Source organism: Taurulus bubalis (assembly GCF_910589615.1).
Source record: "Taurulus bubalis genome assembly, chromosome: 14".
Taxonomy (NCBI): domain Eukaryota; kingdom Metazoa; phylum Chordata; class Actinopteri; order Perciformes; family Cottidae; genus Taurulus; species Taurulus bubalis.
In genome coordinates, this window is record NC_136602.1 from 4302205 (window position 1) to 4325192 (window position 22988).

The 22988-nt window shown below is 41.4% G+C and overlaps 3 protein-coding genes across 3 annotated transcripts; 2 read left to right on the plus strand and 1 right to left on the minus strand.

The window, feature by feature from the left end:
• The first annotated feature begins 3173 nt into the window (after positions 1-3173).
• On the plus strand, positions 3174-8358 carry cryzl1 (crystallin, zeta (quinone reductase)-like 1). The gene is made up of 12 exons (XM_079230237.1): positions 3174-3315; positions 3716-3793; positions 4266-4338; positions 4451-4495; positions 4857-4925; positions 5107-5240; positions 5347-5458; positions 6077-6175; positions 6274-6386; positions 6539-6644; positions 6730-6775; positions 7721-8358. The coding sequence occupies exons 1-12, from the start codon at positions 3253-3255 to the stop codon at positions 7815-7817; spliced, it is 1035 nt and encodes a 344-aa protein (XP_079086363.1). The 5' UTR covers positions 3174-3252; the 3' UTR covers positions 7818-8358.
• A 213-nt stretch (positions 8359-8571) lies between these two features.
• Positions 8572-13098, minus strand: setd4 (SET domain containing 4; the record flags this gene model as incomplete). The annotated part of the gene is made up of 12 exons (XM_079229440.1): positions 8572-8745; positions 8845-8968; positions 9041-9121; positions 9373-9451; positions 9595-9769; positions 9857-9986; positions 10576-10635; positions 10828-11064; positions 12335-12423; positions 12643-12680; positions 12828-12923; positions 13023-13098. 12 exons carry the CDS (start codon positions 13096-13098, stop codon positions 8572-8574), a joined length of 1359 nt encoding a protein of 452 aa, XP_079085566.1.
• A 905-nt stretch (positions 13099-14003) lies between these two features.
• cbr1 (carbonyl reductase 1) lies at positions 14004-18098 on the plus strand. The gene is made up of 7 exons (XM_079229682.1): positions 14004-14076; positions 15024-15138; positions 15363-15532; positions 16049-16156; positions 16617-16825; positions 17024-17077; positions 17585-18098. Exons 2-7 carry the CDS (start codon positions 15026-15028, stop codon positions 17756-17758), a joined length of 828 nt encoding a protein of 275 aa, XP_079085808.1. The 5' UTR covers positions 14004-14076; positions 15024-15025; the 3' UTR covers positions 17759-18098.
• The last annotated feature ends 4890 nt before the right edge of the window (positions 18099-22988 follow it).

Consider the following 22988-nt stretch of genomic DNA (forward strand, 5'->3'; position numbering starts at 1 on the left):
ATGTCAAGGGGTGATGCTCGAGAAGTGACAGGACACTCACCCTGTATCACTCCAGCTCACCCTGTATCACTCCAGCTCACCCTGTATCACTCCCTCCCTCCCCGTTGTTAACAGGCAGTCGCTTTCCAATAGCAAAATAAGAGAACACACCAACCTTGGAGGCGCTTTAAGGTCACGTTGGCCATGTGACTTACATGAGGTCACCAACTGATATTCCCTTTCAAATGGTGACCTGGCTTTATACAAGAGGGATAAACAAATATTTATTCCACCACTTTTTCCATTGCCGATGGATAATATGATGAACTGTTGGACGTGGATGAAAGCGGCGCCACGTTTCATGCCGCCCTCGATAGGCTGGAGCTAATTTAATGACGTGGTCCTGATTTATAGGTCGTTTGAAGCGAGAACGCAGTGTCACCCTGCTGAACCCGGGCGAACTTTTGAACTTTCTAAAATAAACCTGGAGATGATTACGTCGGTGATGTGCATTTCCCGGCATCCCGGCATCTCGCAGACATAAAACTTAATCGATGACAGATATGAAAAAGCTCCATATCCGCATTCTTTTCCTGTGAGAGTGAAATGTACCAACGCTTCCAAATGTGCACGTCTAACTCCACTAGAGGATTTATCTGAACTATAGTCATATGCATAGAATTAGTCTCGTACACACACACACACACACACACACACACACACACACACACACACACACACACACGCAAAGTTCAAAGGTAACATTCAGATGGAGAATGATCCACCTACACAACTCTTTGTATGGTTTAAGTAGTTTCATACACACATATACATATATAGACATACACACACGTGCATGTAATAGTTTCCACTTTTTCTTGATTCAAAAACTGATCGCTTCTTAAAACTGAGCACCTGACTAACCGGTGAATCATTTAATCTGACTAAACTAAACCCTCTGCAGGACGCAGGGCGGGTCAGCAACACTGTCAAACACCCTCCATTGTGAGCAAGGGGTGTGTGTGTGTGTTTGCTCTGTGCAGGAGGTGCTCATGACAAACACTGCAAATGTGTCTTTTGCACCCTTGAAACCAATTTCCTGGGAGTTTTAAGAGTGTTAAAGAAAACACAACACAGTTGGGAAGGCAAGGCTGCATCAAATAACAATTTAGTGTTTTAAAAAAAGGTAGAAATGTAGCACTGACTTGACATGGTGTGTGTTTTGTATTGTTTTACCAGCTAGACCTATCAGTGCTAAAAGAGAAACCACTGAACACCTGGAAACAGCTGTTTTTATTTTTATAATACAGGAAAGGTCGGTGTGTCAGCTGGTCTCCACTTCCTGCATTAGTTAATTGCCCGTGGACTCGCCTGTGACAAGGTAGTGCCTTGCTCAACAACCCCGGAACACATGCAGCTTTTTGAACAAACAGAAATATATATATAACAGGTTACACACACACTAACAAGCTAGTGCAGATGCAGTGATTTACCGCGAGCACGCTTCGCTAACTGGCACGAGCAGTCTGGGTGGCATCGTCCTCTAATTTTCCTCGCCCTGGTTTCGCCCCACAAACACACACTATTCTTCCCACCTTCTCGGCGGGGGTGTTGCCGCCATTGTGGGTTTACACCGGTGTTAAAAACACACACACACACAAAGACACGCTTAGCCGCGCGGACGTCCGTTTCCCCGCAGCTAGCACGAGAGCTAACGTCAGTGCCTCCAACGCCACACTCACTTCGCTCTGCCCCTCACCTCATAGTTCAGCGGCCATCGTGAAACACGGGAGTTTAGTAGCTCGTCTCGTTGTCTACGTGACCCACGAGTCGGTGGATTTCCGTCCCGAGATGTGCCGTTTTATCGCCACAACAAAACAAAAAAAAGAAGAAGCTCTCCCGTGGTTCCGAAAATCCCGACCGATTGAGGGACAGCTGGAAAATGGGGTAACGCTTCTGACGTCTCGCGATATGTGGCGGTTAGTGTGATGATGTCAGTGTAATCTCGCGAGAGTTTGTGCAAAAACTCGGGGGGGACGCTGTTGTTAAAAGGATTAGTGGCGCTCCTGCCGGCCTGGCTGCTGTTTAGTTATTTTTTTCTTACTAAAAAACACATCCAAAATCAACAAAGATGTAAATAAGAATAACATGTTAATCAAAATGGTAAAAAATAATAATAATAAATAAGCTACATACAATAAAGCGACCAAAGATTGATGCTGTTTGCTGTTTTATATATTCATATTTTGGGAATACTCTATCTGAATGAGGAGCATCAGGATTGACAAATTACAGAAAACAGAGCTTGATATATATGATCCACCATAGGTAATATTTATTTTTAGTCAGCAGACACATGGCACTGATTTTCCCAGCTCCTAGAAATAAAAACAGTGACAGAAAGTGCTGAATTACAATGAGTGCAAACACATAAATCATGTAAATTCACAGACAGGAAAATGTAATGCATCTAGAGTTTGGAACATTTCGTTCTATTATAATAATTAGACAAACAGAAGGGCATCTTTGAAATGTAAATCTACTTTAAGACTGTACCTAAAAGACATATACGATTGTTTATAGAGAATTGAAGAAAAAGATTAAGCTAAAAACAAAATTATATTATTAAAACAAGGCTTTTTTGGGGACTTTATTCCTGGATTGATTGCACATGATTGCAAATACAAAGTTGAAGTGATGAGATACGATTCCTCAATGTGGATCAAATAAATGTTAATGAATATAAATTCTGGGATATGGTGGTTCCCTCACTTCACATGGCAGTTTTACTATAAATTACATGATACAGGGTGCGTCCTTTTTTGTGTGTTAGTATAGTTATTGTATGGTAATCTGAGGGTGGTTTTCACATACACCTACAGTACACTTGTTTGTAGTACTGTTATCTGTTTGTCTGTGCACTTTATTTTATATTTTATATTCTATTATAAATGTAATATGTTTCTATTACATTGTGTTGATTGTTGTTGTTTGTCTAATGGATGCACCACCCTCGTATGTGTAACATACATGGCAAAAATAAATGGTTCTGATTCTGATTTAAAGATGCAATACTCCATAGATCCAATAGAGGGCGGTGTTGTGGCGTTTACTAATACTGCGAGCAAAAAAAATGTAAACAACAAAGAAGAAGAAGTCAGCTGACACAAGCAGGAACTGGAAAAGAGACATATCAGGAGTTCATAGACAAACGTTAAGGACTATTTATTATCAAGAAGGTTTAATTATCTTGTGACGTAAAGGTGACCCAGTATGAAAGGTTTGTTCTGCCGAGCTGCGACCGACGCAGAGCTCAAGTTCATCATTCAGGAAACGGTGAGTTTGTGTTTTTTCGTGCACGCTGTGTCACTGTTATTATCATTATGGGCATAATTATATGAAAGCAAAAGCAAACAAACACTCACCTGCACGTGTGAGTCTGTCGCTCCACCTGCAGACAGGAAACACACGGTGACGTCAATAAACTCAAACAAATAACGTGGCGCTTTATTAAATATTGGCTATATTTCTAAATGTATAGACCACAGTTTAAATGTCACCACCGTGTTTAAGGGGAAGAAAACACTGCATGTTTCATTGCTGCTGGCATCAGATGCATCCATACTGTCTCCCTGATAATCCATATATGTGTGTCTCTTTATTTAAATTATATTTATCCAATAAAAGAGGCTTTTATATCTGTGTGTCTGTCTGTGTCTCATGTGTTTCCCTCCAGACTCTCCCAGAGGTTTTAGGCAGCCACCTGGTCAGAGTTCAGGTGAAGGCATGTGGACTCAGCCCGCTGGACCTCAAGGTACCTTTTTTTTATTTAAGTCTCCTATTAAACAAGTATTCCCTCTCAGGTGTGCACTCTGCTCACAGGATAATACATATATTACATTTTGCAACCATGAGTACAGAACAAAAACAAAAAAAAGATACGTAAGCTAGCTCAAAATCATATAAAATAAACCAAATGATGATCTTTTATTGAAGACTTGATTCAGATTGAATAATATAAAAAAGTAAGATGACCAGATGCAGCTTTTAGGTGCATTATTAAACGTTGTAAATACATTTTAAAGTATTCATGTTTTGGTCGTGTTCTGCGTACGTCCAGCTCCTGCTTCCTCACAACTGTAGCCGTATTGTGTCGGTACTGTTTCCTAACTTTCACGCCAGTAAAGGTCACATAACTAAATTAAAATCAGTGGGTTACAGTGGGATGAGGCCTTCAATACGGCCTCACCGATGACTCCTCTCTCCTCTCTCCTCTCTCCCTCCAGCTGCTGGACGACGTGGGGATCCAGAGAGACTTGATTCCTGTCGGCAGAGAGGTGGCCGGGGTCGTGCAGCGAGGTCGTTCACACCAAACACGCTTTTCCCTGGTGCTGCGTGATCGTTCTAAAAGAATACAGAGCTTTCATTAACGTCTCTTCAATTTCTTTTTTGTGTTCTTTTTCCTCCGCAGTGGGCGACAAGGTCTCTTTCTTCCAGCCGGAGGATGAGGTCGTAGGTACGATTTTTATGTTTATGTGATATACAGTAAACTGTGTGGACAGTTATTGGATATATCTGTAATATCTGAGAACCGATACTTTACAATAACTAGAATTGGGCGGTAATTCATTATTGTCATGTCTTCCCTCTTCACGTTTATTGTGTTGTGAATTCCGTAGAAATAGAAAGTAAAATGAATGTTATTTATGCTGTATTGTGATTCTCAGCCGTCGTGACGGACATATCTAACAGTGTTACATCTTATTCAAGTAAAAATTAAAAATAAAAAGCTAATGACTGACTGTAAAATATGAGTTGAAACAAATGTTTAATGTTGTAACATTTGTGTAATCACGTTGTCAACCTTCTCGTTCCAGGTATTCTGCCTCTGGACTCTACCTGCTCTGGACTCTGTGATACCATTGACATAGATGAACACTATTTAGGTAACACACACACACACACACACACACACGCACACACACACCAACGCGGGTGGCATAACATGCATTTTTATCGTGCAACAACAAGCAGCTTCCATTATCACCAAACAGATTCTCACAACACAGTCAACCAATATGTGTCACGTTTTTCCTCCTACATCGTATTTCTTTTTCTGCTCTGCAGTTCAGAAGCCGGAGAAGCTGAGCTCGGTGTGTGTTGCCGGAGCTCTGCGTGACGGCCTCGGCGCTCACACTGCTCTGCACACACACGCCCGCGTGGCGGCGGGACACACACTCCTGGTCCTGGACGGAGCCAGCGTACGTAAAAAAAAATGAAATAAGTAGAACGCGGCGAGCATTATAATTATAATATATAATAAACACAGAATTAATGGTAACGTCTCCGTCTCGGCTCCCTCCTCAGTCTTTCGGCCTCATGTGCGTCCAGCTGGCTTGTTACCACGGCGTGAAGGTTTTCACGACGTCTCACTCGCCGCAGCAGCACACCTTCCTGGAGCAGCTTCGGCCCAGCGTCGGTACGTACGGGCCCACGCTCCTCGGTCACCCTTCTTTCTTTTTACAACTTTGCGTCATTTCCCTGCCTTCTTCTGCTCTGTTTCTCCTCCCCTTCATACGTTCCTCAGGCGTTCAGGATCCTTTAGTAGGTGAGGTATTTTCCTTCTGACTTGCTTCCTTGCTCCCTTGCTGATCTTCTGAATGATCAATATGAGCTGCAGGTTTATCGCTCCCAAGTGTCTGAATCCAGCATGAAATCACCAGTTAGTATATCGGACGTGTTGTTTTATTTAAACATCTTCAAGTTCTATATTTACGATTTGCTGATTTTAAATATGTGTAAAAAAGAAAAGATCACGCAAGCAAAATCAAGAATTTGAGAAAGTTAACAATAATTAAATCAAACATATTTTAAATTAGACAGTTTGTCATTAAGTTAATATTACATTGAGTTATGCTACACCAAGATAAGACTTTATTAATGTATCATTCCAAGTAAATGAAAATCTGCTGCCACCTTGTGGGAGAACATCAGAACTACAACCGGCATCGAGACTAGTGATCAGTCAGCAGGTGTTTATATCCTTGAATGCGTTATGAACCAGATTGATAATGTGTCTGTGTCTTTGTGTGCGAAGCCAAAGTCATCCCGGTGTTTAAGAGCCCGTCAGACCTGCTGCCCGTGCTTCTGGAGGAGACGGGAGGACTGGGCGTGGACATCGTCATCGACTCTGGAGGTGAAACGACTGATTCTGTGTCCGATTCACATGTGAACGATCCAGCATCCTGACACCAGGACATTTTGCTGTGTGTGTGTGTGTGTGTGTGTGTGTAGTGCGTCTGCAAGAGGAAGAGTCGAAGGCGGCGAAGCTCCTCCCCCACAAACATGACATCATCAGTGTGCTGGGAGTGGGAGGGCACTGGGTCACATCCCACAAAGACCTGCAGGTGAGTCAGATGACTTCCTATTGGTTCTTTTAAAACCCATAAAACTGTATATAACACATCTTAAAACATATGAAATAATGAAAACGTATGTTTATCATCTTGTACGGTACAATGTGGGTTCACGGTCTTATTCATCGCTGTGTTTTCGACAGTTGGATCCTCCAGATTGCAGAATGCTGCACTTAAAATCCGCCTCCATGTCGTTCCTCAACCATGAAGTGTGGACGGCTTCGTCGGCGCAGCAAGGAAGATACCTGCGTATCCTGTTTCCTCTCACTGTGTCGTCTGTAACGTCTGCACCTCATCGGGTACATGAAGTTCCTCCTTGACAGACTTGTGTCAGACATCCTCAAGGACATCGTGGAGAAGATGTCGGCTGGAGTCCTCAGGTAAAAGACTTCCTGTTTCTCCGTGGGTGCTGGTGTCACGAGGCTGAAGAGATGTTCAGTTTGCTCAGTGACGGTTTGCAAAGTCAGTGTCCAAAGATGAAATATACTTTTAAAATTCAGTATTTCTTGATAGAAACGCTCATCACATACAGAGAAGAAGTTATTTTTATAAATAGCCTTTATGAGTTTTGCACTTTATTATTATCCAGGGTTCATACACATTTTGACCAGTGGATTTCCGTGACTTTAAACCAAATTTCCATGAGCAAACATTGTGAAATCTTGTGTAAACATGAAAACGTGAGAAAATGTAGTATTTAAACAAACAATGAGAATTGAAATGACACGAATGAATGAAAAAATTCATATAGATGCCTGTATGTATGCCTGCTTATATTTTGAGCGTCTTTCTTTAAAAAGCATATTAATTATTTCAAACTCGGCGTAAATGAACGACATGAACACATGAATATAACACATTTACATGATTTTTTTTTTTTTTCAAGGACTTATTTCCAGGCCTGGAAATAATCATTTTAAAATTCCATGTTTTCCATGACTGTAAGAACCCTGATTATCTGTATTCACTTCATGTTGAGACGGGAGAGAAATATTTTTTTTAGTCTTCTGTATGTTTACACATGTAAAGAAGAAATTGACAAATAAAGCTGACTTTGATAAAAAAATTATACATATTGGCCGAATGCTGAACGTCCGGGTCTGTCATGTGACGCCGCGCGGCCCAAAAAGTACTTTTTCCCTTCGACCTGCGTTCTAAAAGACACATCTTTAACCCGGCGGCTCATTCATGGCTTCATGCTCCAAAACTGAGTTTACAGATTTAAGACGATGAAGAGCAAAACTGCACACGATGAGGACCCGCTGCAGTGTAACGTAAATCAAATGTACTCTGTTGGTGTGACTGGTTTCCGTCCGTCTCCCCAGACCTCAGCCCGAGGAGGCGGTCCCTCTCTACGAAGCCACGGTCGCCATGGAGACAGTCCAGCGTCACCAGAAGAGGAAGGCCGTCGTCCAACTCTGAGCCGCTGGGACGGCCTGCGATTAACAGGAATCATTCATTTCCCTTTTCCAACTGTTTGATGACTGTTTTTGTCCTTTTAAAAACTTCCTCATATGTACGATTTCATATGAGGAAACTACAACCCGCATTAAAAGCCTGTCATTCAGATTTCTTTAAGAATCCACAACTGCTTCATTTTACTCAATAAATACACATTTTCATCATGAATAAAAACAGATGACTGCAATTCTTGCTTCAAACCAAACTCCTGATTGGAGATGATCAAGAACTGTACTGTCACTTTAAATCATAAAATATACTGTCCAGAAGGTTACAAGAACAGTTTGCTGTCGTGACCTTTTCATGGTGGCGACCAGATCCTCACGCCTTGCTTACGGCCGTTAAAACGGAGCCGACGCTCTTTCGGCACGCCTGGAATCAAACCTGTGACCCTCTGGTCACGGGACGTCAGGCAATGCTGCGGCTTTGGTTCGGTCGTACTGGTCGACGAGCAGAACGGGGACATGGAGACTGTCCCGCATCACCAACGGCCTTTTCCCCATTTCCCACTTTGTACACCCTTGATTTCCTTTCCTCGCCTCCTCCACTCTACTCGGCCTCCGAGCGGAGAAAGCAAGGAGAGAGAAAGCCTCCTGATGCATCTTGGGGAATTGGGACGTCCTTCCAGAAGGAGCGCTGAGATCGATTTCCGGGTCTCAAGCCGGAGGAGGCGCAGGATTGAGAAATGCTTTTTGGAGCGACGGGCACCAACCAATCAGATGTCGGCTCGCGGCGCCAGCGTCAGGTTGGCGTGTTGGCACGTCTCGGTCGGGCCTTCCAGTGCCTCAAGACAGCTTCCCAGGATGCACCTCTCCTCCTGTCGCAGGGACTTGACCACGTCGAGCTGCTCCCGGACCGGCTGCTCACACTGCCGGAGGAGATGGGAGATCTGAACACACACAAGGTCATTAAAAAACATCTGGACAAGTTGCAGATCCATAGTTTTGTGTGTGTGTGTGTGTGTGTGTGTGTGTGTGTGTGTACACACCTTATCCAGGGCTGTGTGAGAGTCTTGAAGGAGTCGCTGACAGAGAGTCTTGGCTGTCTGGACGCTCCACTCCTCTCTCTCCTCACACAGCACCTGGCCGAGCAACACCGCCTTCCAGAGGTGGCTGTGAAAAACACGCGTGTAATAAATAAAATGTAAACAGTGTGTGTGTGTGAGCGTGTGTGTGTTTTCTTACTAAAGTGTTTGTGGAAGCGACAACAGTCTGAGAGCCGTCATCAGCCTCCAACTGGGACCGTCCCCGGACACAGTGAGGTTACTGACCGGGAGAAAGAGAAAGAGGAGGTTATGCATCACATTTATTAGACTCATTTAACTATAAATAATTTCTGTGTGGACGTTTTCATTCCGGACACAAGGTCTGCTGCTCTGGGCCAAATGGAGAACATGTGCAAATCCACAAACAGAGGAATGTTCCTTTAACATCCCTCTCCTGGTTCCTCCAAAATAGAATTAAAAAAGCTTTACAGACGAACCATGAAAGGAACAACAACAATGTAAACGTCTTACTGAAGAAACTTGTTCTCTTTGAGAAACTTGATCTTCTGATCCAAACTCCCGTCACCTCTTAAGACGTCACAGAGGAGATCTGAGGGGCCACAGCGAAACAAACTTAACAACAACAACAACAACATTCACAAAGACAACCAAACACGACTGTGATGCCTTCAGGAGCCGCTGCAGAGGCGACGGCGATGAGTGTTTTTTGGGGTTTTTTCCGCTGTCGCTCACCTGCGTCCACGTAGACAACGCTGTCGGGGTTGCGGGCGGCGACAAATCCGTACTCCAGCATCAGGCGCTGGTTGTCATGGGAACCGTAGTTGATGAAGGCCTGCTGGTAGCGGAGGGTCCCGGAAACGCTCCCGATTTCATAACACCCGGTCACGTTGTTGAAACTTGCTTTTACCTGGAATTTTTTTTTTTTTTTAAGAATGCTTTTACACTTGCGTGTATTTGAGTGGCCGTGCGTTCGCTGCGGTGTGACGTTGTTTACCTGCACGTCAGGCCGGTGGTTCAGCAGGTCCAGAAAGGGAGCCAAGGCGTAAACATCCGGTCCAGAAAGAGAGTTGTTGGACGGGTGGGACATGAAGACGGAGCGAGTGTTGACACTGCACCACGCCCACCTGCATTAGGAGGACCAGGTTAACAGTTCATAACCTGACATTTCATTGCAAGGGTATGAAAAAGCTTAAATATATAATTTTTTATTAATATATATATTTTTTTTTAAATAAATATTATTTTTTTCCTCCCCCCATTTGTATTTGGTTTTATTAGTATTATTATTATATATTTTTTATTTATTTTATTTAGCAAGGCACATTGTTAGTATTATTATTATATATTTTTTATTTATTTTATTTATTGTGTTTATTGTATTTAATTTAGCAAGGCGCATTGTTAGTATTATTATATATTTTTTATTTATTTTATTTAATTTAGCAAGGTGCATTGTTAGTATTATTATTATATATTTTTTATTTATTTTATTTATTGTATTTAATTTAGCAAGGCGCATTGTTAGTATTATTATTATATATTTTTTATTTATTTAAGTTATTTTACTTTATTATTGTCTGACAACCCTAACTTGTGTGAATAATGTGGAAATATCTAAATTAATAAAAATGTAAGTGACAAAAAAAGAAAAAGATTATATTCAACCTTTAGGTGTGTGTGTGTGTGTGTGTGTGTGTGTGTGCGTGTGCATACCTCAACGCTTCATACGTCAACACCTCATCCACGGGCTGACTCAGGATTGGCTGCAGGGATCTGGATGAAGACACCGGCATTGTTCCCAAAAAGGAAGACTGATGGGGGTCCCTTGTTGTATGCATGTCTTTTGAATATGTTTATGCATTGTGATGTATTTAAAGCAGCGGGTTTAGACTTGCACAATGAATCAACTCTGCCCTGCTAGCTGCACATCTGACCTGAAAAACTGGCTCCAGTGTTCTGGCTCACCTGAAAAAGTTTCGATGAGACGAGTGGATCTCCCGCACCGCCTCCCTCTGCTCCAAAGCCCGCCGCCGCACGCCGCTCGGCAGAACCGCCACGACGTCGTCGGTGAAGTAGGCGGGGCATGTGTAGGTAGCGGGCAGTACGGAAATGTAGGGGAACCAATCGGAGGCCTCCCCCAGGTGGCGCTCACACACCAGGAAGACGCAGAGCGCCAACAGGGGGGAGAGGCGGGGCTTCCAGCTGGGGAGACGAATACAATGACAGCTTTTTGATTTTTACTATGTCTCTTGTGTGCACTTCACCCGGTTTGCTGCTGTAACCCTGTGCATTCCCCCACTGCGGGACTTATAAAGCTATCTAATCTAATCTTTATCTGACGCTGTGCACACATGCCGGCTTTGACAGAATGTGGCCTATGAAGTAGATATATATTCTAATATATCTTTTAGAATAAATAGTTTCTTTGTTTAAATTATCCAGTGTGTTAATATTCAATTCTGTATATGAAGGAGAGGAACCGCAAGTCCTTCCTTCCTGCTGCTGTCAGGCTGCACAACCAGCTGAGCTCCCAGTAGACCACAAAACACTTCAAACCTGTGCAAGTTATTCTGTCTGTGTGTATATATATATATATATATATATATATATATATATATATATATATATATATATCATATTTCAGTTATTGTGGATTCTTTACTGTTTTTTCAGAATCAGGTGTATTACCAAATGGGATTTCACATAAAATCAATTGGCTTTTGGGGCATAACAATTGATTTAGTCAGAGTAATTAAAATAAGTATTGCAAAACTCAAGAAACATAAATAAAAGAGAAGGAAAAAAATAGAAAATATGCAAAATATGGACCAGTTAATATGCAAAAGTTCACAGCATAGGTTCCCACTTGTAATGACTTGTATCAGAGTAAAACAATGTTATAAAATGCTAGTTCCCAAATTAATATTTCTTAATTCTAGCTTGTGTAGAAAATGTAAAAAATAATTTGCACCTCCCTCCTCGCTCTTTCTGAAGTTGTCACCATGACTCAGCAAATCTTATCCCTTCTGAATCTCATCCTACACACTCATTATTTTGGGTGGAGTTCAGAGAGTCCCGCCCTCTTGGGAGTTTAATGTAAAGCTTGTTCGGTTTTTTACATTATCATAAAGACAGATTTTCACTATGAATCAGCAAATCTTTTAAATCTCCTCCCACATGGCTGGTAACATTATAGACTCAAGTTTTTTTTCTCTGCCTTAATTTGTGTAGCCCAAAATCCAAATGTTTTGCCTCAGAGGGCTTTACTAACTGTACACACTGTGATTATTATTAATAATTATTATGATGATTTTAGTTACTCGTGTGCGAATCCAATTTCAACAACCTCAGGGCAGAAAAATCCTGGTTCACCCATTGTGGATTGTATTCAATTGAATAGTTTAATAGTTATTCAGTCCACATTCTGATATTTAAAATGGTTTCACGTGTATATGAGTGCGTCGGAGTTTACCTCTTGATATACGGCCCCAGGTAGCTGTCCAGAACCGTTGAGGTCGTGAGGAGACAGGACTCTGGCAGAGAAATGACCAGCTGGCCCGGCTGACAGGGATCAGAGACAAAGAGACGGATTGTAACGCTCGAGAAATAATATAGATAAAAAAGAAAGAAAGAATGAAAGACAAAAACTAAACCAAACAAAAGGTCAGCGGAAATATTAAATTGAGGTGTCTGATTGGATGTTTGTTTAGCCTCAAGCCAAACGTCTTTTCTATGACTGCACAGGTGTGTCGTAGTTCATTCAGTCAGATGCAGACTCACCTCTATGCTCTTGAGGGCTTGAAGTCCTCTCCCCGTGTCTGCAGTGACCACGAAAGATGCAGCAAACACACACACACACACACACACTTTAGAGTTTGTCGTTCAATCCATCCATCAGATTATTACACTGAAAGGTTTAGTAGAAGCTGATTGGCTACTACAGTGGAGTACAGTAGGAGTCGTACCGGTGAAGAGCGCCGGCTGCAGCAGCGTGGAGGTGAATCCCCGCTGGCGAAGAAACTTCATCAGCCTCACGTACTGCAGCTGATGACACAGAGAGACTGAGGAGACAGAGAGGAGAACACCGTCTGTGCAGAAACGGCTTCCAGCAGGGAAACATTTTTAGGAAGCATAAATACAGCCGTTGGATTGGTTTGTACCCGACTGGACGACGCTTTCTTGTTTCTGCCTCCTCTTCCTCGCGGCTCGTCCAGCCCGATGGCCGCGACCCCTCATGACCCCACCTGGGCCTGAACACACACATTCACACACAATAATGATGCTCGTGGCGTCACGGGACCTCCAGCTGGCAAACCAACCTTTAGTGTTGTTCTGAGGTGTTAGAGATTCACAATAACTTGCTTATAAGATAACTAAATCAACATAATATTAATAAATATCACCAAAGCAAAGACCCTCTCTTGTATTCTGCAAACACTCATTTGCTGACCAAATATTAGAACGGTTTACCAGTTTATTAGGTACACCAAATTAAAACTAATGCAATTTAAAACAATAACCCTGCAATGCACCCTACCAGCATTATGGCTATAATGATCACAGAGGTGTTATGGTTATTTTAAAGCCTGCATTTTGTGGAGCAGGAACATTACATTGCATCACATTGACGGGGGTTTCTAATATTATGTCCAACCTATTTATATCATTGAGGGTAGAGTAAACACAAACTACAGTATCAAAAATCAAGATCACCCTTTTTAACACTATATCACTATATATGTCAGTGAAGGCAGCACTTGTCACGTGACTGTTGGTTTACCGAGCTGTACCTAAGAAACTGGCATCTGTATGTGTCTTATAGTTACATAATATATTCAGGTCTGAATGCTTTCACTGTACGTCTCCTAACCCATTAAATACTAATACATGACAACGCAGAGCTTAACATAACAAACAAACACGTATTTTAAAGTAGTAAATTAGTTATCACGCGCCTAATTACTGTTATGAGGTGGTAATAAACAAGCACCAAGCACAATACCGAGTTATTATTCTCATTTGAATGAAGTCTCGATCCTGTACGGCTGCTCCTTGGGTCAAAACCACGTGGTTGACTTGTTTCCTTTCCGGGTATGCGCAGTAGGACTGCGCCGCACACGGCCAGCTCTCCTCCCTTTTCTTACGACTGCTGTTGAGTTTCCTGAACGCTTCACTCCTCTTTGCAGCTTCAACACTTCAACACTACAGCTTAAAGTAAGAAACCTCCATGTACCTACTAGTTAGACATGTGCTGCCATGCAGATGTGTATTTAGTATCTGCTTGTGTGTAATAACGGGTCGGTCTACTAGCTGAAATGTCTGTTGTGGAACGCCATTATGAAATCAGGCAAAAGGTCCAAAAGCTGAACTAATGAAACGGGCAATTGCACTTTTGATATTTGACATACGAGTTATGTAACGTAACGGTTGGTGCACACCTTGTTGCATGAACCCTTGTTGAACCAGTTTGCAGCGTTAAAGGTTTGTATCTGGAATAAAGGTCACACAAGTTACAGTCTCGTGCTGATGGCATGAATCTGCACGTGTTATTCATTAATTCCCTTATTAATATTTGTTTAGGATAGGTGTTTTTTTCACATAGAAGCAATTGGCTTTTTGCGTTTTGGGCCATAAGAATTAACTTAGTAAGAGTAAATAAAATAAGTATTGCAAAAGTTAAGAAACATAAATAAAGAGAAGGTAAAAAAATACAATAAAATGTGAAAGGAATATGCAAAATATTGACTTGTGAAAATGCAAAAGTTCACAGTATAGGTTCCCCCATTTAATGACTTGTATCAGAGTAAAACAATGTTATCAAATGCTCGTTCCCAAATTAATCTTTTCTAATTCTAGCTGCATTAGATTGTAGAAAATGTAAAGAACAATTTCCCCGCTCCCTCCTCTCTGTTTCTGAAGTTTCACCATGACTCAGCAGATCTGATCCCTTTTGAATCTCATCTACAGGCTTTTATGTTTATTTTGGGTGAAGTTCAGAGAGTCCCGCCCTCTTGGGAGTGACAGCCTTGTGTGTTTAACGTAAAGCTCATTCGACTGGATTTTCTTTACATTATTCTAAAGCCAGATTATCACCATGACTCAGCAAATCTTTTTAAAAAACGTTCTGCCTCTTACATACGCTGACGTCTCTCTGTGAACAGACATGTCTGCCAAAGTCGTCGTGGTCACGGGCAGCAACAAGGGCATCGGCCTGGCCATCGTCCGAGCGCTCTGCAAGCAGTTCCAAGGAGACGTTTACATCACCGCCAGAGACGTGTAGGTATCTCACCTGGGGGACACCTGTCGGGCTTCACCTGAATATCCATTTGCATCTGTTTTGTTGCAACATATAGAGAAACCTGACGACAAGAGACATTAATTCTAATGATATGTTGTGGGAACTTGTTGTTTTATGCATTTTTCTTGTTGAAGATTATTCACGTAACATTATCCCGTGAGAATGAAGTGAAAATGAATCCAAACCTTTTGTTTCTCTGCAGCGGCCGTGGGCAGGAAGCGGTGGCGTCTCTGGCCGCCGACGGGCTGAAGCCAAAGTTTCACCAGCTGGACATCAACGAACTGGAAAGCATCACCACCGCTGCAGCTTACTTTAAAGAGAAGTACGGAGGGGTGGACGTCCTCATAAACAATGCTGGGATCGCCTTCAAAGGTAGGACCAGGATGATGTGTTGCACCTCACTGTGGCAGGACCACGATTATGTTAAAATATGTTAATATTACTAATGTGACTATTATTAATACTGTTATGAAAAGAGAACCAGAAGCATCAATCTTCGGTATTATACAAGTATTCAAATCTGTGTGTGTACAGTATTTGTATATGTATGTATGTATACTATGTGCTATTAGCATTTATAGCAATTTTCTTTTTTTAATTCTAATTATTTTACCTAAAGTTTATTTTAATTCTGTGTGTAAGGAGGACCTAGAAAAATAAGTTATTCATTGTAACTGTCTGTTATCTGGACATGTGACGAAAATAAATATCTTGAACCTACGTATGTATAACAAATAAGTGATCTTAAACAACTGATAAAACATGCTGTCTAAACACATCAATGTTGCACCCAATAAGTGCATTTAATGACATTTTTGAGTTTGAATCCCCTAAATGCATGAAATGGGGTGACGATGACGTCATCTCTCTTGTTCCTGCTCTCTTCAGCGGCGGACCCGTCTCCGTTCGCGGTCCAGGCCGAGGTGACCCTGAAGACCAACTTCTTCGCCACCAGAGACATGCTGACTCACTTCCTGCCGCTCGTCAAAGCCGGAGGTAAAGAGGAGGCGTCTTCTTTAATGAACAGCTCGGTGTCTATTTCAGAGGAAAGCATAAAAAAAAAAAGGTTATGTTGCAGTTTCAAGATCTTGTTTCTTGATTTAGATTTAAAAAAAAATGGTTTAAATGTGACTTTGAATATCCCAAAAAATACACACCAGCCGTGTTTCCAGCAGGATTTTGTGAGACTGGTGAAGCTCCTCCGGGTAGGAAGTGTTGCACACTTTTTTTAAATGTTTAGACGCATCAATGTGGCGCACTTTGAGAGTACATTTCAGATGCTAGACCTACAAAGAACCGGTTCATTGCGAAAACTGTGGCGGGACAAATTCGACGTTGGCAGGCCGCCACAGTGATTAGAGACACCGACAACATCAACCAGCCAAGACATCAAATGTATTTTTTCCTGGCTTTTGGTGATTAATTAACAGCTTCAAATATCGTGTGTGTGTTTCAGGTCGCGTGGTGAACGTCTCCAGCTTCGTCGGCGCCCGCACTTTGAACAAGTGCGCCCCGGCCCTCCAGCAGCGTTTCCGCAGCGATGACATCACGGAGGAGGAGCTGGTGGGGCTGATGGAGCAGTTTGTCCAGCAGGCCCAGAAGGGCGAGCACGAAAAGGGCGGCTGGCCCGATACGGCGTACGGGATGTCCAAGACTGGACTGACGGTACGACTCAATGAGATGTCTCCTCTGTTGGAGACCGGCACCAGTTTGCAGTTCTTAAAATCAAAGAGATTGTGAGATTTCGACCCTCGTCGGTCAAAGTCTGGGATCAGAGATGAGAGAAGCTGATTGAAATGTCTTATTTCCTTTCAGAGAGGCAATATTTCATATATGTGTGTGTGTGTGTGTGTGTGTCCTCAGGTCCTGTCCATGATCCATGCTCGTCGTCTGTCCAAGGAGAGGCCAAATGACGGGGTAAGTGAGAAATATAACATCTCTTCTTTTTCACCACTTTGTTCGTTAAAAGACGTTAAAATACACTTCATTACCGTAAACGGTGCAGACGCTCTCCTCACTGTTATTTAATGCCTTCATCACTGGCGGGACACTTTATGACAACTCCTGCTCCCAACTCTAAGCTTTTTTTATTTTAAATCAGGGTTGAAGACTTTTCTGTTTTTCACAGATTTAATATTGGGACTATTTATTCACTGTGGCTGCACTTTAAGTTGTATTCTACTGTTTAATCTTCTGTTTTAAAGCATTTAACAACCTATGTATGTGTGTGTGTTGTCTTAGTTTCCTGTAATGCAATTCAAATATCCTCATATCATAAATACAGGGAGGTTGAACAATGACAAATTAAGGATTTCCTCCATAAAAACATCAGTTAGTGAGCTGAGGGTTTGTTTTAGTTGTGTTTCCAGTGAAAGCCTCACTGCTAACATGCATTCACGTGGCTTTGAATGTCGTTCCTCACAGATCCTGGTGAACGCCTGCTGTCCGGGTTGGGTGCGCACCGACATGGCGGGTGACAAAGCCCCCAAGTCCCCAGAGGAGGGCGCCATCACGCCGGTCTACCTGGCGCTGCTGCCGCCCGGCGCCACGGATCCTCACGGAAAGTTCGTCTCCGATAAAGAAGTTCAGCAGTGGTGAAGGGGCTCAAAAGGGGCGTCGGCTTCAAAATTATATCCATCAACACCATATGTGGCATTGTCTCTGTACTGTACATGTGTCTGCTGGGTTATATGTGTTAATACTCATTTATTATGTGCTTTTGCTCAAACTCAATTTCATCACTTTGCCTTCGCTAGTACAAACATTCAAATATATATTTTTTACATGCCTTAACTGGATGAAGCTTAAATGTTGTGATATCAAAGAAAATGAAATGCTTTTCTGTTAAAACAAAACAAAAGTCTTTTGTACAATGCAATGTTTCTGCATCAGGATGTAACTTTACTGTCATTTTCAAAATAAACAAGATTCAAAAATCCTTAAAATTCTTGTCAAAATGTTAATAAACAATGCAAAAAACAATATACTGATGTCACATCCAAGTATGCACCATATTATTATAATGTGTTAACTATAAAAGTATGATGCACATTATTAAAAGAAATAATCATATATATGAGATATGAGAGACAAACCCTTTTCTCAAGTGTCTTTGAGTACTTATACTTATATAAAATGAAAGTATTATTATTTTCTTCTGTCTCACGTGGATGAAAAGACTTCTAGAAACGGCTCAAACTTTAAGATTAAATGTGTGAAAACACGTCTGGGAGGAACAAGATAGTGTAGCTGTAGCGACACCTGGTGGCCAAGATGGGTGTTTCATAAGAAAATCGATTTTGTGTTACTTACACTTTTATCTTGAAAGAAGAAGAAAAAGAATCAAAATGTGGTTAAATGAAATGTAGGTTGCCTTTGGTTTGCAGTTTAACGTCTCTGGTCCCTAAAGTAGTAATTCCTATTTATAGACACATTTATGGAGAACTTTAACGGCAGCCAACAATAAATGACAGCCTCCCTAGAGAAATATTAACAGCTGACGTATGACACAAATATGGCTTTTTTTTACAGGCAACAAGCATGTGTGTGTGTGTGTGTGTGTGTGTGTGATTCATCTTGTTCTTTACCCTCTTCCTCCGTCACAATCACGCGTTGTTTTTTTCTGGGTTTTCATCTGTACGTTTGAAATGCACGTGAATATTTTAAACTTTCCACTGCATTAATTCTCACAGACCTCCGTTGCATTTGTTATTTTAGAAAAAGGCTTCAGATCATGAGGTTTCAAGTCTTATAGCAGAGAATAGACTCATATTAAAAGATGTGAAATGTTCAGAGTATTTACTAAATAAACATAAAATCATATATATATAAATATAAAATATTTCCCCACATTATAGTCTAAATGTTTCAAAGCCTTCATTTCAATTTTAATTCAATCAAATTCAATTTAATCGAGTAATTTCGCCAATTCTTTTAAAATAATCCTTTGAAATATCCTTATTTGTCTGAGAATATCCAACATGTGTAATATGTAATAAACTCCTGCAGCCCTCCCAATAAATTCCCTTATTGAATTTTAATAATATATAAATACACACCATGGACACGACCTTGGTGACCTTAACTGCAGCTGCAGCCCTGCTTCCTGTCTTGTTATTTCTCCACAAAAACTCAAATTATAAGATGAGGAGGATTTCACTGCAGTCAAATGTAACTTTGACTGCCTCCCTCTGGGTATATTTAGTATCGTCATCCATCTCCAGAATGTGTTTTATGCATTCATGTCTTCCTCCATTACCTGAATGGAAACCAAAAGGCCCAGAGCGCATCGTTAATGCAAAAGGTCAGGGCGGAGAATCTCAGTCAGCCACATTGTAGGAAAATGTAAATCCAGATTGTTGTGCTTTATCTCTCGAGCTTCCCTCTCTGTCCGTCCCTAAGTCTTTGTGTCAATACGACGGCCGACTGCAGGAGTGTGTGTGGTGTTGACATAATGCCGTGTGCGACTGTGGGACTTGTAGTCCTGTCAGGCGAGAGTAAAACCCTGATTACCTTGTAGATAAAAAACTAATCCACGGAGCGAAAGACAGAGATGATAATCCACTAATCCCTGCTCTCTGCCAAGGGAAACCCCATCCCACACACACACACACACACACACACACACGCTTTGATAATCACAGTGACCATGATCCTCACTGGTTGTAATTGCTGCATGAGCACGATAATTACTTCATTGATCCTGCAGTGAGGGAATTCCTTCAGACCCTGACACACACACACACACACACACACACACACACACACAGCGATCAATACCTACACCGTTCACATGATGAGATTCAACAGAAGTGTGAGGTTAAATTGATTTAGATTTGCCAATTTTTAGGATTCATATAACAGTTGTTCATGGGCTTCATGGGTATTTTATTCAAATTAGAAGGTAAAGGCTGTAAAGTGTCTGAAACGTATATTTCCTCCCACGCATCCTGACTGTATTCAAACAAAGTGTAATTTAATTATGCATGGAAGGTTTAACATACAATTAACTGAAATTCACCTGTTTTATTTTTTTTTTTTTTCTGGCTTGGTTAGTTGTTTTGACCAAAGCGCCTCTCAGGGGTTGTTTGCATTAAGCTTTAATTACATTTTTGTGTGTCAATCCTGTGTAAATAAAACACCCTCACTTTGCATTACACTCCAGCATTTGATCCAGCTATTCACATAATGTTTCCATGTTTCCTCGTGCATCACTCCTCTGCAGGAATGTTCTTCTGAAACATGTTCAGGACGCAGAAAGTGAAGTAAAAATGGGCCTTTTGTGGACTAAAAGAACTTTAGTGTGAACTTTAGGAGTTTTGTGACTCCTCCATCCGTGCTTTTTCAAATAATAGAATTAAGAAAATTACAAACCCTTTCAAGTAAACCAGATTGCTCCATCAGACAAAAACTAATAACGTAATAAAGTTCTATCTGTGCAAAAAAATAACTAATATTTGGCAAAAAAAATTACTTATTGTGGCTGCAAATAACCTGTTTTGCACTGAACATATTTTCAAGATAATAACAATAACGTTATAAAAATGCGCCCCACCTGTAATACATCCGCGCCCCACTAGAGGGTCGCGCCCCACAGTTTGAGAACCACTGGTATAAGGGGATTTTGGAAGTTCTTCCTCTGGAAAAGTTGACCCACACCCTCCATGACAATGTCAAAGGGTTTGTGAAGATATGGAAACCGGTCTTAGAAATGGCGGACTTTGCTCTGCCAGATTAAAACCACTGGTACCGATGCTGACTTGATCTGATGGTTTAACCAAGATGTACTTATGTTCGGCAGGTGATGTGTGAATGTGTTTATTATTTGTTGTGGTGTATCCTTCAAGTCCTAGAGTTCTATCTTGAAAAGTTGTCAAATCTAAATAAATATTTTAAAAACTATACTCCACACTCGTTTAGTCCCCCCCCCCCCCCCCCCCCCTCCTCCTCGCCTCTCTTTCTCTGAAGAGCCACAATTTGGGGGTTGCCATGTTGGCCTCTGCAGGGCATCTGGACACTAATAATACCATCAACAACTCATTAACATTAACACCTGCATGAATATGGATTACAATAAAAAAAATTTAATTATTCACAAACTTCTGCTGATTATAAATTCACACGCCAAGTTAATTCACAAACCCCCCAGTGGATGAGAGAGGTGCCGCGTGAGGCCAGACTCAGTGATTTCATATCACACCTAATAATTGCACCGACTTCTCTGATAATCCCTCCGCCGCCCGCTGTTGTCCTTTTTTTTTTGGATCACTTCTCGTGGCAGCATGTGAGGACACAGCCATGCACACTAATCCCTCTCCTAAAAAAAAAAAAAAAAAAAAAATCACTGGAATCTTGTCAAATATTAAGATTTAAGCTTCTTAACATTTTTTTTTTTACATTCTTCTTCTCATTGATACGTTTGATCCTCGCAGACCGGGATTTTGCTCTGTTTATATTTAGGGAACCGAGTTCGCAAACCTTCTTAAACTGTCATGAAATTATCCAGACGTGAATGCAAATGTTGTGCTCTCCTCTCCCAGTGTGTGCTGTCCAAGTGATGAATGCTATGCGGGGATTAGGCCCTTTAAAAAGGAGAAAAGAGAAGAAGAAAAAAGGCAGTAAAGTTGTTGAATTTAAAATGTTTGTTTTAAGTTTCCAGTACACACAACTATTTGAGTCATAATGTTTTCCGTGTTTATTACGGAGGATACGACACTTTTAATTGGCATTATAGGCGGAGAAACAGGAGACGCTGTAATCCAATAGAGATTTAAAGAGTGGGGAGGAAAGTCAAAGTGTGTTCACTCTCAACTGTAAACCTCCTTAAAAGTGGGAACGTTTCTTTGTCGCATTGACCTTCGGTTGACCTTCTGAAAGTGCATGTTGGCCAAAGCAAAACCTTCTTTCACGGTTTAGTAATTGGATGTGTGTGTCGTCAGTTTGGGCTGCACTCCTTCCTATTGCAGAATAATTGATTTCATCTCCCCACCCAAAGAAAAATGAGAGACTTTGTTATTTGGAGATTTTAAAAGAGGCAATAAGTCTGACTTTCGACTGTCTGCCGGATGAGTTGATACCATTTTTTGGATCAATACCAATAACTGGAGGGATCTGGTGGATAAAAGAAACAACAACAACTATCTGCCCATGAAGAATTATAACATTACAATTGGCAGAGAACGGTTGTGAGGGAAACAGTAGGGCTCACACACACACACACACACACACACACACACACACACACACACACACATCCTTCCTGTCATCTAAGTGATGAAGACACGCCCTAAAGGGGTTTGGACCATAACAGCAGATCAGTGTGTGCTTCAGGCCAACAACAACTTTAACACACAAGATACCGACTGAATAAACAAACATTGTAGTAAAACGTTAGCTTTATTGAAATATCATTAGTTATGTAATAAATGTCAACTGAAGAAAAATACATAATTGTGAGTATTATTTGCATATAGCGTAAAACCAAAATAGACATGAGGAAACCATGTTTGTGATACTTTAAATTAAGACCCATGGCAAACATTTGATCCATCTATTCATTTTTGTCAAATAAAATGTAAATGATTATCTAAGAATCACAAATTAAAGGAGAAAACAGAAAACAATGAGTCAAAAGTCAAAATTGTAAGGACACAATAAAGCCCCTGTGAGGTAAGAGAGGTATTTCACCTCCGGGGTTTGGAGGCTGAGGGGTGCGCTCCTTCTGGTCACCACTAGGTGTCAGCAAAGCAGCACATGCCGCTGCGCCTCCTCCGGGGAGCGGCTGGTGGAGGAATCCTGCTCACAGCGTTAATATGCTGCCGCATCTGGT